Source organism: Cyprinodon tularosa, unplaced genomic scaffold (assembly GCF_016077235.1).
Source record: "Cyprinodon tularosa strain WSP-4 unplaced genomic scaffold, ASM1607723v1 ctg32, whole genome shotgun sequence".
In the NCBI taxonomy this organism is placed as follows: domain Eukaryota; kingdom Metazoa; phylum Chordata; class Actinopteri; order Cyprinodontiformes; family Cyprinodontidae; genus Cyprinodon; species Cyprinodon tularosa.
Genome location: NW_024039030.1, coordinates 2,144,982 through 2,158,470, shown reverse-complemented (window position 1 = coordinate 2,158,470; position 13,489 = coordinate 2,144,982). Strand labels below are relative to the sequence as shown.

The window sequence follows — 13,489 nt, the reverse complement described above, 5'->3', positions numbered from 1 at the left end:
ATATATATAAATATATTTATAAATATATATATTTATAAATATGTATATACAGGGGTTGGACAATGAAACTGAAACACCTGGTTTTAGACCCCAATGATTTAGTAGTATGGTGTAAGGCCTCCTTTTGCGGCCAATACAGCATCAATTCGTCTTGGGAATGACATTTACAAGTCCTACACAGTGGTCAGAGGGATTTTAAGCCATTCTTCTTGCAGGATAATGGCCAGGTCACGACATGATGCTGGTGGAGGAAAATTTTTCTTCACTCGCTCCTCCAAAACACCTCAAAGTGGCTCAATAATATTTAGATCTGGTGACTGTGCAGGCCATGGGAGATGTTCAACACAGTCTTGCTGTGTGTATTGGTGCATTGTCATCCTGATACACGGCTCCTCCTTCAGGATACAATGTTTGAACCTTTGGATGCACATGGTCCTCCAGAATGGTTCAGTAGTCCTTGGCAGTGATGCGCCCATCTAGCACAAGTATGGGGCCAAGGGAATGCCATGATATGGCAGCCCAAACCATCACTGATCCACCCCAATGCTTCACTCTGGGCATGCAACAGTCTTGGTGGTACGCTTTTTTGGGGGCTTCTCCACACCGTAACTCTCCCGGATGTGGGGAAAACAGTAAAGGTGGACTCATCTGAGAATAATACATGTTTCACATTGTCCACAGCCCAAGATTTGCGCTCCTTGCACCATTGAAACCGACGTTTGGCATTGGCACAAGTCGCTATAGCAGCCCGGCTGTGTATATTGATCATGTGGAGCTCCCGACGGACAGTTTTGGTGGAAACAGGAGAGTTGAGGTGCACATTTAATTCTGCCGTGATTTGGACAGCCGTGGTTTTATGTTTTTTGGATACAATCCGGGTTAGCACCCGAACATCCCTTTCAGACAGCTTCCTCTTGCGTCCACAGTTAATCCTGTTGGATGTGGTTCGTCCTTCTTGGTGGTATGCTGACATTACCCTGGATACCGGGGCTTTTGATACATCACAAAGACTTGCTGTCTTGGTCACAGATGTGCCAGCAAGACGTGCACCAACAATTTGTACTCTTTTGGACTCTGGTATGTCACCCATAATGTTGTGTGCATTGCAATAATTTGAGCAAAATTGTGCTCCAACCCTGCTAATTGGACCTTCACGCTTTGCTCTTATTGGTTCAATGTGCAATTAATGAAGATTGGCCACCAGGCTGGTCCAATTTAGCCATGAAACCTCCCACACTAAAATGAGAGGTGTTTCAGTTTCATTGTCCAACCCCTGTATATTTATACATCTGTGTATATATATATATATATATATATATATATATATATATATATATATATATATATATATATATATATATATATATATATGGAAATTAATTTTCTATGATGAAATACAAAGATGTAATGATCTCCTTTATATCAAATGTATGATTAATAAAATCTAAATTGAATTGTAGCATCAATGGAGGTGTAACGTGGTAAAAATACATTATGTAGTGGAATGACAATGACAAATGGATTACAATTACTTTTTTGTATTACAAGTGAACAACAGGGAAAAGTGATATGCTTTTTAATATTTGGTATAATTAATTAAAGAGCAGAATTTGTAGAAAATTAATGTCAAGTCCTGAAGGGTATCGCATTAAACATTAGGTTTCGCCTAAAGGACACCTTTGTGGCCTATTGTCAATAATTCAAGACAGGGCAAACTAGCCAGTGTTTTTGCTCACATAATGTCTTCGATTGATAGAAAAAAAAGCAGTTACCATAAATTAAAACAGCTAAAGGGGATGGCTGGCCATTGCTTAGAGATTAAATGCATATGTTTTTCATCACACACATTGTTTCCAGAAATATATCTAAATTAAATATATTAACCCGTATCCATTTTGACAATATTTTAAACAAAGCAACTAAAGATTCAGGCAGTGGAAATCTGGACCATATTTTCATGATCTAAGAACCATATTCATATATTCATAATGCCTTTATTGCCACCACAAAATAAATGTAAATAAAAAAAATGCCATGTTACAAAACCTGGGTTGCAAAAATGTGCAGACCTCTGCAGTGTGTGAGGGGAACAGTTAAGGCAGGATTGGAGCTTTTCTGTGGGAGAGCTGAGGTCCAATTCAGTTGGTTTAGGAAATGATCTCTTCTCTAGAAATTGGTAACATTCATGCATTTAAAGTAAGACAAAGAGGTCATATTAATCAGTGAAGAAATGGTATGTGTTTGGGCCAAATATAGACCTGACACCCTTTCTGTCACTTAATGTAACCCCTGATGCTGGATTTAACAAGGAGGACACAGTTTGAACTTAGTTGGCTCTAAACCTGTTCCAGACCAGGTTGAGTTAACAGAGTCAATTGCAAACAAATAAGCCAGACTTGAACAACTGAGTCTGACTTAAACACTAAACCAGTTTTATGAAACAGCCCTCTGCTCTCTCTCTCTCTCTCTCTCTCTCACTCTCTCTCTCTCTCTCTCTCTCTCTATCTATCTATTTATCTGTCTATCTAAACCCTGATCAGGCCATTAGAACATAGCTACTGTTTTCATATGAAGTATTTCAGTGTAGACCTTGATGTTTGTTTAAAGTTACTCATTGTCGTGTTTGAGCCTCCATCTTAGTTTCCCCCTAAAGTATAAAGAATGTTTTCTTCTGGAGATGGCCAGTGCTTCACTTCGGACCTCTTCCTATCAGCTCAGCTTCCCTGTACAAACCCATGAAGCACATTGATGAATTGACCTATGTGCTTCTTTTTCAGCACATAGACCAATCAACGACCTCGTCAACAACCTCCCCTACCTTAGCAGGGGATCCGTGCAGCCCCTCCAGAGGTAAAATGGGAAATTTTTTGGGATCAATGCTTTCCTTTTCTTCTTAGCTGTATTTTACAAAGAGGCATCCTAATGAGAGGAATCAAGCCGAATACATATGCATTATGCACTTTCTCCATTTTTATTCTAAAACTATGTTTCCATTTTTCAGGTACTTCACAGTAATAAACTGTTGGTTGGTTTGTGACATAAACTTTAATTTAAATATATAAGTTTGTATTGAGTGGTGTAGCAGTATGTGTGGAAAAATAAAGGGGTATAAGTAGAATAGAAAAACAGAACAGAAAACCCTTTATTGTATCTTTGTAAGGCATTTTACTGGCAACACTGTACATTTCAAAAACTGCTGAATAGAGTTTTTAAGCTGTAGACTGTATTTTACAACCAGATGCTGTTAGGCAACACCTTCAGAAATGGATCAAAAACCTAATGTTCATGGTTGAGAGATTTGGTTTATATTATACAAAGCCCACATTATGGGCAAAAGGAGAGAAAGAAAAAAACAGTAAAGGAAATGACCTCAGTTAAGTAAAACATCTGCTCTCAACTATGAGCTTTTATTCTGTTTATCTCAATTTGTTCACCCAGCTGGGAAATACTTTTTCTCTGAGAACAGAGCAAACATTATAAATCAAAGGATAATTTAAAAAAAAAAAGTCAGTTTAAATCCTTTTATTTGAATTTGAAATCCAATAGTAAATGTATTAAGTAAAGTCAATGCAAAAAGCCAGGAATAATTTGTTTCCTTTAGTTTTGTCTGATCAGGCCCAAACAGGCATGTAATGGTGACGAGAGGTTTGTAGTGTGCAAGGCTTGAAAAGCACTTACATTGTGTATCAATACTGCCACCCAGTGGCAACATGTGGCTGAAGTAATAAATAACAAGATTCAGTGCAATTAAAACCTGAGTTCAGTCTAATAAACATGTCATACTAACATGTAATATATCCAATTATGATCGTACATCTGGCAGCATCATCAAAGGTACAGACTCAGTCTTTAAGTTAAATGCACATAAAAAGCAACATAAAAAACATGTTAAGCAGAATTTAAAAACAGAAACAAAAACATTACTTAAGACCTGTAAATAAAACGGAAGGCTGCTCTGAGATATCTTGTGACACGCACAAAGTATTTGCACCGAGAAAGCAAAAATAAAACAGTTTACTGCATTGCAAAATCAAAACACTAAGTCCTGAATCCAAAAAGAAAAATTGAACGTCACCGTTTAGTAGAGGTGAGTATTGGCATGAGTGTTGCGATTCGATACATGTCGCGATACTTGGGTCACGATACGATATTATCACGATATTGCAATATCACTATATATTGCCATATTTTCCCTAGCTATCAAAATCAAATGATGAGATAAAACAGCAAGTGCTGGATATTTTCATCAGAAAAAATTTATTAGGTATTATTATCCATGTTGTTTGGGGTTTTCTTCCACTGTGACTGCCTGAAATACAGATTTGGTGCTGCACACACAGTTAAAAGGGCTCCACAGCGCTATCTGCCAGAGTGGTGGTGCAGAGGTAGCCCATTTTCCCATCAATGTTTTATGTAACCAATTTTTTTTTTTTAAATCGATACTAAGAACTGAAAGATCGATATTATATTGGGCAGCCGAATATCACGATATATCGCCAAAACGATTATTTCCCACACCCCTACCGTTTAGCAGCAGCTAAAGTACACCTAGTTGGTGCAAGTTTTTATTTTTTTTTATATATATATACACTATATTGCCAAAAGTATTTGCTCACCTGCCTTGACTCACATATGAGCTTAAGTGACATCCCGTTCCTAATCCATAGGGTTCAATATGACGTCGGTCCACCCTTTGCAGCTAGAACAGCTTCAACTCTTCTGGGAAGGCTGTCCACAAGGTTTAGGAGTGTGTTTATGGGAATTTTTGACCATTCTTCCAGAAGCGCATTTGTGAGGTCGCACACTGATGTTGGACGAGAAGGCCTGGCTCTCAGTCTCCGCTCTAATTCATCCCAAAGGTGTTCTATCGGGTTGAGGTCAGGACTCTGTGCAGGCCAGTCAAGTTCATCCACACCAGACTCTGTCATCCATGTCTTTATGGACCTTGCTTTGTGCACTGGTGCACAGTCATGTTGGAAGAGGAAGGGGCCAGCTCCAAACTGTTCCCACAAAGTTGGGAGCATGGAATTGTCCAAAATGTCTTGGTATGCTGAAGCATTCAGAGTTCCTTTCCTTGGAACTAAGGGGCCAAGCCCAGCTCCTGAAAAACAACCCCACACCATAATCCCCCCTCCAACAAACTTTACACTTGGCACAATGCAGTCAGACAAGTACCGTTCTCCTGGCAACCGCCAAACCCAGACCCGTCCATCAGATTGCCAGATGGAGAAGCGCGATTCGTCACTCCAGAGAACGCGTCTCCACTGCTCTAGAGTCCAGTGGCGGCGTGCTTTACACCACCGCATCCGACGCTTTGCATTGCACTTGGTGATGTATGGCTTGGATGCAGCTGCTCGACCATGGAAACCCATTCCATGAAGCTCTCTGCGCACTGTTCTTGAGCTAATCTGAAGGCCACATGAAGTTTGGAGGTCTGTAGTGATTGACTCTGCAGAAAGTTGGCGACCTCTTCGCACTATGCGCTTCAGCATCCGCTGACCCCGCTCCGTCAGTTTACGTGGCCTACCACTTCGTGGCTGAGTTGCTGTCATTCCCAAACACTTCCATTTTCTTATAATACAGCTGGCAGTTGACTGTGGAATATTTAGGAGCGAGGAAATTTCACGACTGGATTTGTTGCACAGGTGGCATCCTATCACAGTTCCACGCTGGAATTCACTGAGCTCCTGAGAGCGACCCATTCTTTCACAAATGTTTGTAAAAACAGTCTGCATGCCTAGGTGCTTGAATTTATACACCTGTGGCCATGGAAGTGATTGGAACACCTGATTCCAATAATTTGGATGGGTGAGCAAATACTTTTGGCAATATAGTGTATATAGTGCAAATAAAAATCTGTAGCTGCAAAATGTAAATGACAAATATTCCCCACAATTTAAAGAACAAAAGCAAATTCTTTAATTCAACACAGTACAAAAAAAAACAACTTTTTGTTGTAAGCTTCCGATTACATGAAATTGCGGGAAAATTATCAATGCAGGATTGTTTCTGCTGGCACCACCGATCAAGAAATCATGTGAAATTTCTACAAACGAAGTCGTCTTCCTTGACGATGCAGATGAGAGGGAATAAGAGGCTCCCATTTGTTCGATTTCCATGTTTTTTGTTAAAAGACTGCTCTGGTTTCTTTAGGGTACGATAGGAGTCTAAGACGTACAGAGTGATTCCCCAATGGAATGAGGTTAATCAGGGGTCAGGAGCAGCGTCACTCACACTAGTTCAGGTGGAGAACCTGCTTCATGAACTCATAGGTGGTGAAGGCCATGGCCTGGGAGGGCACACAGCGGATATAATTGAGAGAAAGGCCTCTGTATAATCCTCTCTTGATCCCGTATTTCTCATACACATACTTCAGGGTCTTCATAGGTGATCTGTGCAAATGCAAGACAAAGAATATGATTATCTTCAACTAGTTTTAAATGACATTGAATTACAAACAGAAGACAAGTTCATTTGTGGTTTGAGAGAAACTATTTAGTATATTCAGAACACAATTTACAGTCCTTGAAATATATTCCTTATCTACATGGAATCTGTCCACGTAGAGATTGAACTCCATCCCCACTTATTAAAAAACAACTATAATCCAACTGATGTGGATGTAAGATGGAAGAGAAAGGAAAGCTGGAGCAGTAAGTTGTGTTTTTGAATAGTATTGCATTATGTTTTGGGGGTTTTATTAAGGTAAATATTTTTTTTTATTAATTCCTGAGCTTGTTTCCTAAACCTTTAGGATATGGTGCCAGCTGAAGTATTCACACGACTTGAATGTTTTCATGCGTTACGATCCAAAATTGTATTTGATTTTATACGATGAACCAACACAAAGTAAGCCTGCAGGGAAAACAGGAAATCTTAAAGTGATTAAATTAGTGGATTTATGAGGATTCAATTTAGATAAATAAACAAGCAAACCAAGTTTTAAAATAGATTCTGGATAATCAGTTATCTATAGAACTACTTACAAAGTAGTAAAAGTTCTGTCTCAGCAACAAGGTTTTATTAGAAAAAGCTGCTTATTTGTTCTGTATTGGTTTAGAAACTACAACCTTACTATTGCTTTACCTTCTAATTCTTTCTGTTTTTAAACAAATGTGTTACTACATATTGGCACGGTGATATTGTGCAGCATTAACATGCAGTAATCCACAATTGAAAGGTGGAAACGTTTTTACATTTCTGACAAATAAAAACTTTATGTATTCTAACCGGTTTTCATTTATGGCTGCCATGTCATTATCTAGCCACGCTGAAAAAGAGCATCCATTGGAATTGAACTGCGTTCTTCAACAATTACTATCTTCCGTCAAATTTGTGGGGTTTATCAGGGTCGTCCTTTTAACATATTCGTTCAAAAGAGATGTAGATATCCATGGCTCCTCCTGAGTTCCAATGGGCTGATAAGCTGATTTTCTGATTGATGCCGTCCTTTCTTCGATCTGTTCATCTTTGAGTAGCTTTCCAATTAAATCAACCTTTTTTTATTTTTGCATTTGGCATGATTGCTTATAAATTGTTAACTGATATATGCTCATAGTTTCAGATACTACTTAATATTCTAACCCCACTTTAAATATGATCAAATTTTCCTTTCCTTGACCTGCCTATTTTGTTTCTTGGTCTCCATGTTTGCTTACTAATGTTCTCTAACAAATCCCTGATGCATTCAGGGAGCAGCTTGGTATTTAGACTGAGATTATAATGACTGGTTAAATGATCTCTGATGGTGGTTGGTTTTAAAAAGAGGTAAAAAAAACAAAAAACAAGGCTAAATACTAAAGAAAAAGCAAGTTTGTATTTGTAAAATGTAGCTTAAAACACTGTGCGCATCCACTGAATACAATTCTGATGATACACATTACATTTTGGGGTGTAAACATAAACATATATGAGAAGAACTTAAGGGTAATATTTTGCTTTAAAAAAGTAAACGTGAAATAAGGTATTTTCAGAAAACGTTAAACCATCACTAATGTGATAAAGTCTCCCTGTGAAAACAAAACACGACAAGTCGGATCTGAAGCAATACTCACCCACATTGATCCGAGTCAGGAAGCGCAGTCCCTAGTTGCATCCTTCTCCTCGCCACATCCAAGGGGTAGCTATAGTGAGCAAAATACCAATATTACACAGACGGCAATAGTTACTAAACAGCATTCTAAAATAAACTTGAAAAACCTAACAGGTCTGTGAAGACAGCACTTACGATACAGTCTGAGCAAAGGCACCAGCAGCTCCTCCACACAGCAGGTTGACGTGGGTCTTCAGAACAAGCACATCCGGGTTGTCTGATGACGGACGTCCCAGCTGCTCAGGGAAATTCTTTAAGCCCAGACTCTTCAAGGTACCGAAGGTGAAGAAAGAGAGACCTGGGAGGATGCAGCCAGAAATAAGAGACTGGCTAAACATGAAGCATTGAATAACAACATAAATGCCTCAAAAGTTACCTGCATAAGGCGCCATTCCGATTAGGGTTGGAGTGAGGCCCCTGTAAAAGCCAGACGCACCCTCCTTTGGAGGAAAATTTAAAAGGTTAAAAACAGATTTGACGAGGGGTACGTTCGTAAAGTTTCCCAACAGTAAATCACCTTTCGATAAATGGAGTGAAAAACATCCACAATTCCAGAGTAGTGATGATGTCCCTTCACCTGGAAGGCCAGCCGGGCTCGGACCACATCCAGAGGGTAGGTGCATATCACCGCAGTCATACCTGGAGCACATAAGAAACATTTATGAGAGTCCTCTGGGACCAAACTACCACTAAGGCAATAAAGACAGCAGTGTGATTGCTCTCTTTGTGCCAGTAAAGCATGGGACACATCGATGAGAAGGCATATCTTATCAGTACCTGCCATAGATCCTGCCATGAGGCGATGAATGTGTCCAGAGATCCCAATACGTGTATTCAGCAGCTATGAAGAGATTATTACCAATTATATCATGCAGGGATACATTAAAGAAGTTATTTCATGATGGAATTATCACTGTACCTTTTTGTATTTGTCAAAGGCCATGAACTGAATGGCTCCATAAGGAAATATTCTGACCATCATTGCTCCATTGCCCTTATACAGGCCCAGGATGCCTTCCTTCTTAGGCACGGCAGTCAAAGTTGAGAACACCCCTACAGAAAAAGATCACAGGATTCAGTCCTATGGAAAACAAAGACCTGCTGGAGTTTCTCATTTGCTTGGCAGCAGGTATTTTACCCAGATGTTTGTAATGGGGGCTCTGGCCCTGAAGAAGAATCTTGACTCTGTCCAGGGGGGCGATAGTAGTCTTGGCACAGCATCCTGCTACACCTACACATAAAAAAAAAATAATCCTCATACCTGGACACGCAAACAGAAGGTTGGGCCTCATGCATAAAAATACAATTTACATCATAAGATGTGCAGCAGGAAACTGAAATGTAAACTAGTCCTTACACACAAATACTCCCTTTCCACTGGAAGTTGGACTATTCCGAGTTTTGCACCTGAGAAACTATATAGACTTAGACAAACTTTGTTGTTTTGTATACACAGAGTTTATACAAAACAAAATTTCATTTTGTACAGCTCTCTAACATTTCCATTTTCTTAAAGTGCAGCAGGGATCAAATGTAAACATTGTGGGAGAAAAAAATGCATTGATATGGTCAATTTGATGCAGAGTCTGTGACATGATTTAGAGGTTTTTCAACATTTAGCTGTTTGTTGGCGATGGGGAAGAAATTGTTTCGGAATCTGCTGGTCTTGCATTGAATGTTGCAAAGCCTCTTCCCAGAGGGCAGCAGGGAGAATTGTCCATGGTGGGGTTGTGAGGGGTCATTGATGATGTTACGGGCTCGGGACAAGCAGCGCTGGGATGAAATGTCTTTTATGTAGGGAAAAGGAGCCCCGATAATCCTCTCTTCAGTTCTCACTAATCTTCTCACCTTCTTCCAGTCTGCGATGCTCCAGCCTCCACACCACACAGTGAGACAGCTGGTCAGAACGCTCTCTATGGTGCTTCTGTAGAAGGTGGTGAGGATAGGTGGGGCAGGTGGACTCTCACCATCCTCCTCAGGAAGCACATGCGGTTCTGTGCCCTTTTGACCAGTGAGGTGGTGTTTACAGTCCAGGTAAGGTTGTCTGTGATGTGCAGCCCCAGGAATTTGGTGCTGCTGACCACCTCTAAAGTGGAGCAGGATCAATGTTCTAATATTCAGTTAACCATCATTATCTACACAGGGTTGTTTGAAGTTATCTACCCCAAAACGCTGTGCAGGAAAATTAAAACAACAAATGTAAAATGTAAAAGAAGAGGAAAAAATGTTTTCAAGACTCCCATGCACACCAAGCTAGTTTAAAACCAGCTTAAATGCCCTATTATCCTGTTGCTAATAGGAAGAAATCTTGTGTAAAAGCTGTAAAATGATCAAATTGCGACACGCATTTCTAGTGGATTACAAAAGGATGAACAAATATTCTATGTCGTTTGATCCAAATACTGAGATATTTCAGTGATGTGAATCTTATTCAGGTTCATGTCTAAAGTTTATGTTTAGGAGTTAGCCATCATGTTTGCATGTTTTCCCTGAGCATGCGTGGGTTCTCTCTGGGTATTCCGGCTTCCTCCCACAGTCCAAAAACATGACTGTTAGGTTAATTGGCTTCTCTGGATTCTCTTTAGGTGTGAATGTGTGTGTGAATGGTTGTTCGTCTTGTTTGTCTCTGTGTTGCCCTGCGATGGACTGGCGACCTGTCCAGGGTGTACCCCGCCTCTCGCTCATAGACAGCTGGGGATAGACACCAGCACCCCTCGCGACCCCAATTGGGACAAGCGTGTCAGATAATGGATGGATGGAGTTAGCCATCAAACATCACCGCTCTGTGTGTCTACATATTTTCAGAGAAAAAAACACCAAGGTACCCTGGACGGGTCACCAGAGAACCTGCAAACTCCACACAGAAAGACCCAGGAAATTATTAGACTTTAGGACAATAATGCTAAAAATAATTGGAGTATCAAGATAGGAAGTGATGTATTAATAATAACTAAACCATGAATTTAACTCAACCCTTCCTGAAAATGTTTCACTACTTGATGCATCAGATCTTACCTCCTGCTACAAAGGAGCGAAGCCAGTAGTAGTCTATTTTAGCTGGGGTGCTGCTTGTAGGGGAGGTTGTAGAGACAGAAGCCTCCGATGTCATCTTCTCTGCTCAGCGATCTGACACATCCATGCCTTAGAAGCTGCGCAAAAATATCGTGAGACTATGAGCTGCTGGATCTAGATAAGGCAAAAATATTTTCACATTCCTTATTTTATCTACTAATGGCGGCCGCAAGAGAATGTTCCAACTTACAGAGAACCAACTGGAATCTGGAGGGGAAACTAGATCCTCCAGAAATGTTTAATCTATGAATAAGAATCAGGTCCACACTCAAACTGAGCTTTAGCTAAAAAAGTTCCCGATGTCTGCTATAGAGGGATACTTACAAACTAATTTAACCTCTGAGGCTGAGACTTAACGGTTAAGTAGAGGGGTCGTTTTCATCGACTACAAGCTACACCTTCTCCAACCTTTTCTTCCATCCTGTCCTTTATTTCCGCCTGGTGAAATGAGATAAGAAACAAAAACCGCTAGGAGCTGCTGAAGGGGTTCAGTCGATTACTTTGGAGGTTAAATACGAGACAGAAATGCGGAGAAAAAAGGAAAAGCGGCTGTATGTGTAAGAAGTTATAACATCGGTGCCCTTCGACCGCTGAACAAAAACAGTCGCAGTAAAATGACGCAACAAATGGGAGGGACTTGAGATAAGGGGCTCTCTACTTAGATAAATAACCTGAAATCGTTGAAAACACTTTTAAAGATTGATGTATTTTGATGTAGGGACATTACAATTATGATTTACTAATTTTCATTTTATGTAAACCCATATAAGATAACAATTTTTATTTTACTAACCAACACTCATTTTAAAATACAATGGTGAACATATCCAGGTATAGAGGGTCAAAACCCCCAAAAAACAAGTCCTTAACTAAAGATTAGTATATGAAAAAATAAATGCCAAATAATTTGAAAAAGAACAATGTGATTCCTTGGAACTACATTGTAATAATATCTATAAAATAAATGCATTTATAAATACATGTTTTATTTTATAAACATATAGCTGAATATCCACATTTCTATATATTATTAATATAATATATTGTATTCATATTTAATATTTTTTATATTTGCATTAAATATTTCTGTATTTATTTCATAGGACATTTACCAAAGACAAACAACATGGTTTTGCTCTTTGTTGCTGGGAGAAATGCAACATTTCTATTGGTATGTGATATTTACAGTTGTGCTTGAAAATGCACATGCCCTGCCATTAAAGAAAATGTTAAATTCACACTAATAATTCAAATAGAAAAATGAAAACATGCAATAATAAATAAAAACTGACTAAATTATATTTTTGTAAAGTAAAATATAGATTTTTAACAAGTTTTCTAAAAGTGGGATCTCTGAGTGATCCAATGTTGACCTAAAGGATTATAAATAGAATCCATGTTTGTGTAATCAAGTCTCCGTATAAATGCACCTGCTGTCAGATAGTCTCAGAGGTCTGTTTAAAGTGCAGAGGGCATCATGAAGAATAAGGAACACACCAGGCATTCCCGAGATACTGTTGTGGAGAAGGTTAAAGCTTCTAAATTTGGATACAAAAAGATTTCCCAAGATTTAAACATCCCAAGGAGAAATGTGCATGCGTTAATATTGAAATGGAAGGAGTATCAGACCACTGTAAATCTACAAAAACCCGACTATCCCTCTAAACTTTTAGCTCATGATCAGAGATGCAGGCCTATGATCACTGTGGATGAACTGCAGAGAGCTACAACTGAGGTGGGAGACTCTGTCATAGGACACCATTCAGTTGTACAGTATACTGCACAAACCTGGCCTTCATGGAAGAAAACTATTTCTTAAAGATATCCATAAAAAGTCTTGTTTAAAATTTGCAAAAAGCTTCCTGGGAGGCAATGCGAACATGTGGAAGAAGGTGACCTGGTCAGATGAAATCAAAGCTGAACATTTGGTAACAATGTAAAAATTTAAGTTTCATGTAAAGCAACACAGCACATCACCCTGAACACACCATCCCCCCTGTCAGACATGGTGGTGGCAGCTTCATGATTCGGGCCTGCTTTTCTCCAGCAGGGACAGGGAAGATTGATGGGTAGATTGATACTCATACTAAATAACTGGTAAAGAGTCCTCCAGTTCATATTCATAAAAAAAAGTTAAAAATAAACCACTGGACATTGTTTTTAAAGTTTGAAGACTTGATGGGAAGCGAAACGTCTTCAAACTTGGAAAACAAACTCCAGTGGTTTGTTTTTATCTTTTTTCTGGGACATACTCATAACCTTTGTTTTTGTTTTTGTTTTTGAACTACAAACTTCCCTCCACGAAAAGGTTATTTTTAAAACGTT

General features: G+C 39.2%; 1 protein-coding gene across 3 annotated transcripts; it reads right to left on the bottom strand.

Moving 5' to 3' along the window:
- Window positions 1-5,828: 5,828 nt before the first annotated feature.
- On the bottom strand, window positions 5,829-11,778 carry slc25a16 (solute carrier family 25 member 16). 3 transcript variants are annotated; one of them, XM_038292906.1, is made up of 11 exons: window positions 11,489-11,778; window positions 11,355-11,407; window positions 11,108-11,241; window positions 9,231-9,323; window positions 9,012-9,145; window positions 8,870-8,933; window positions 8,610-8,731; window positions 8,469-8,532; window positions 8,228-8,390; window positions 8,055-8,123; window positions 6,236-6,392 (listed from the first exon to the last, which is right to left on the bottom strand). In XM_038292906.1, the coding sequence occupies exons 3-11, from the start codon at window positions 11,199-11,201 to the stop codon at window positions 6,236-6,238; spliced, it is 960 nt and encodes a 319-aa protein (XP_038148834.1). In that variant the 5' UTR covers window positions 11,202-11,241; window positions 11,355-11,407; window positions 11,489-11,778. The 3 variants fall into 3 exon arrangements, with proteins under 3 accessions (XP_038148833.1, XP_038148834.1, XP_038148835.1); XM_038292905.1 differs by having other exon boundaries at window positions 5,829-6,392; window positions 11,355-11,778; XM_038292907.1 differs by lacking the exon at window positions 11,355-11,407.
- Window positions 11,779-13,489: the final 1,711 nt, after the last annotated feature.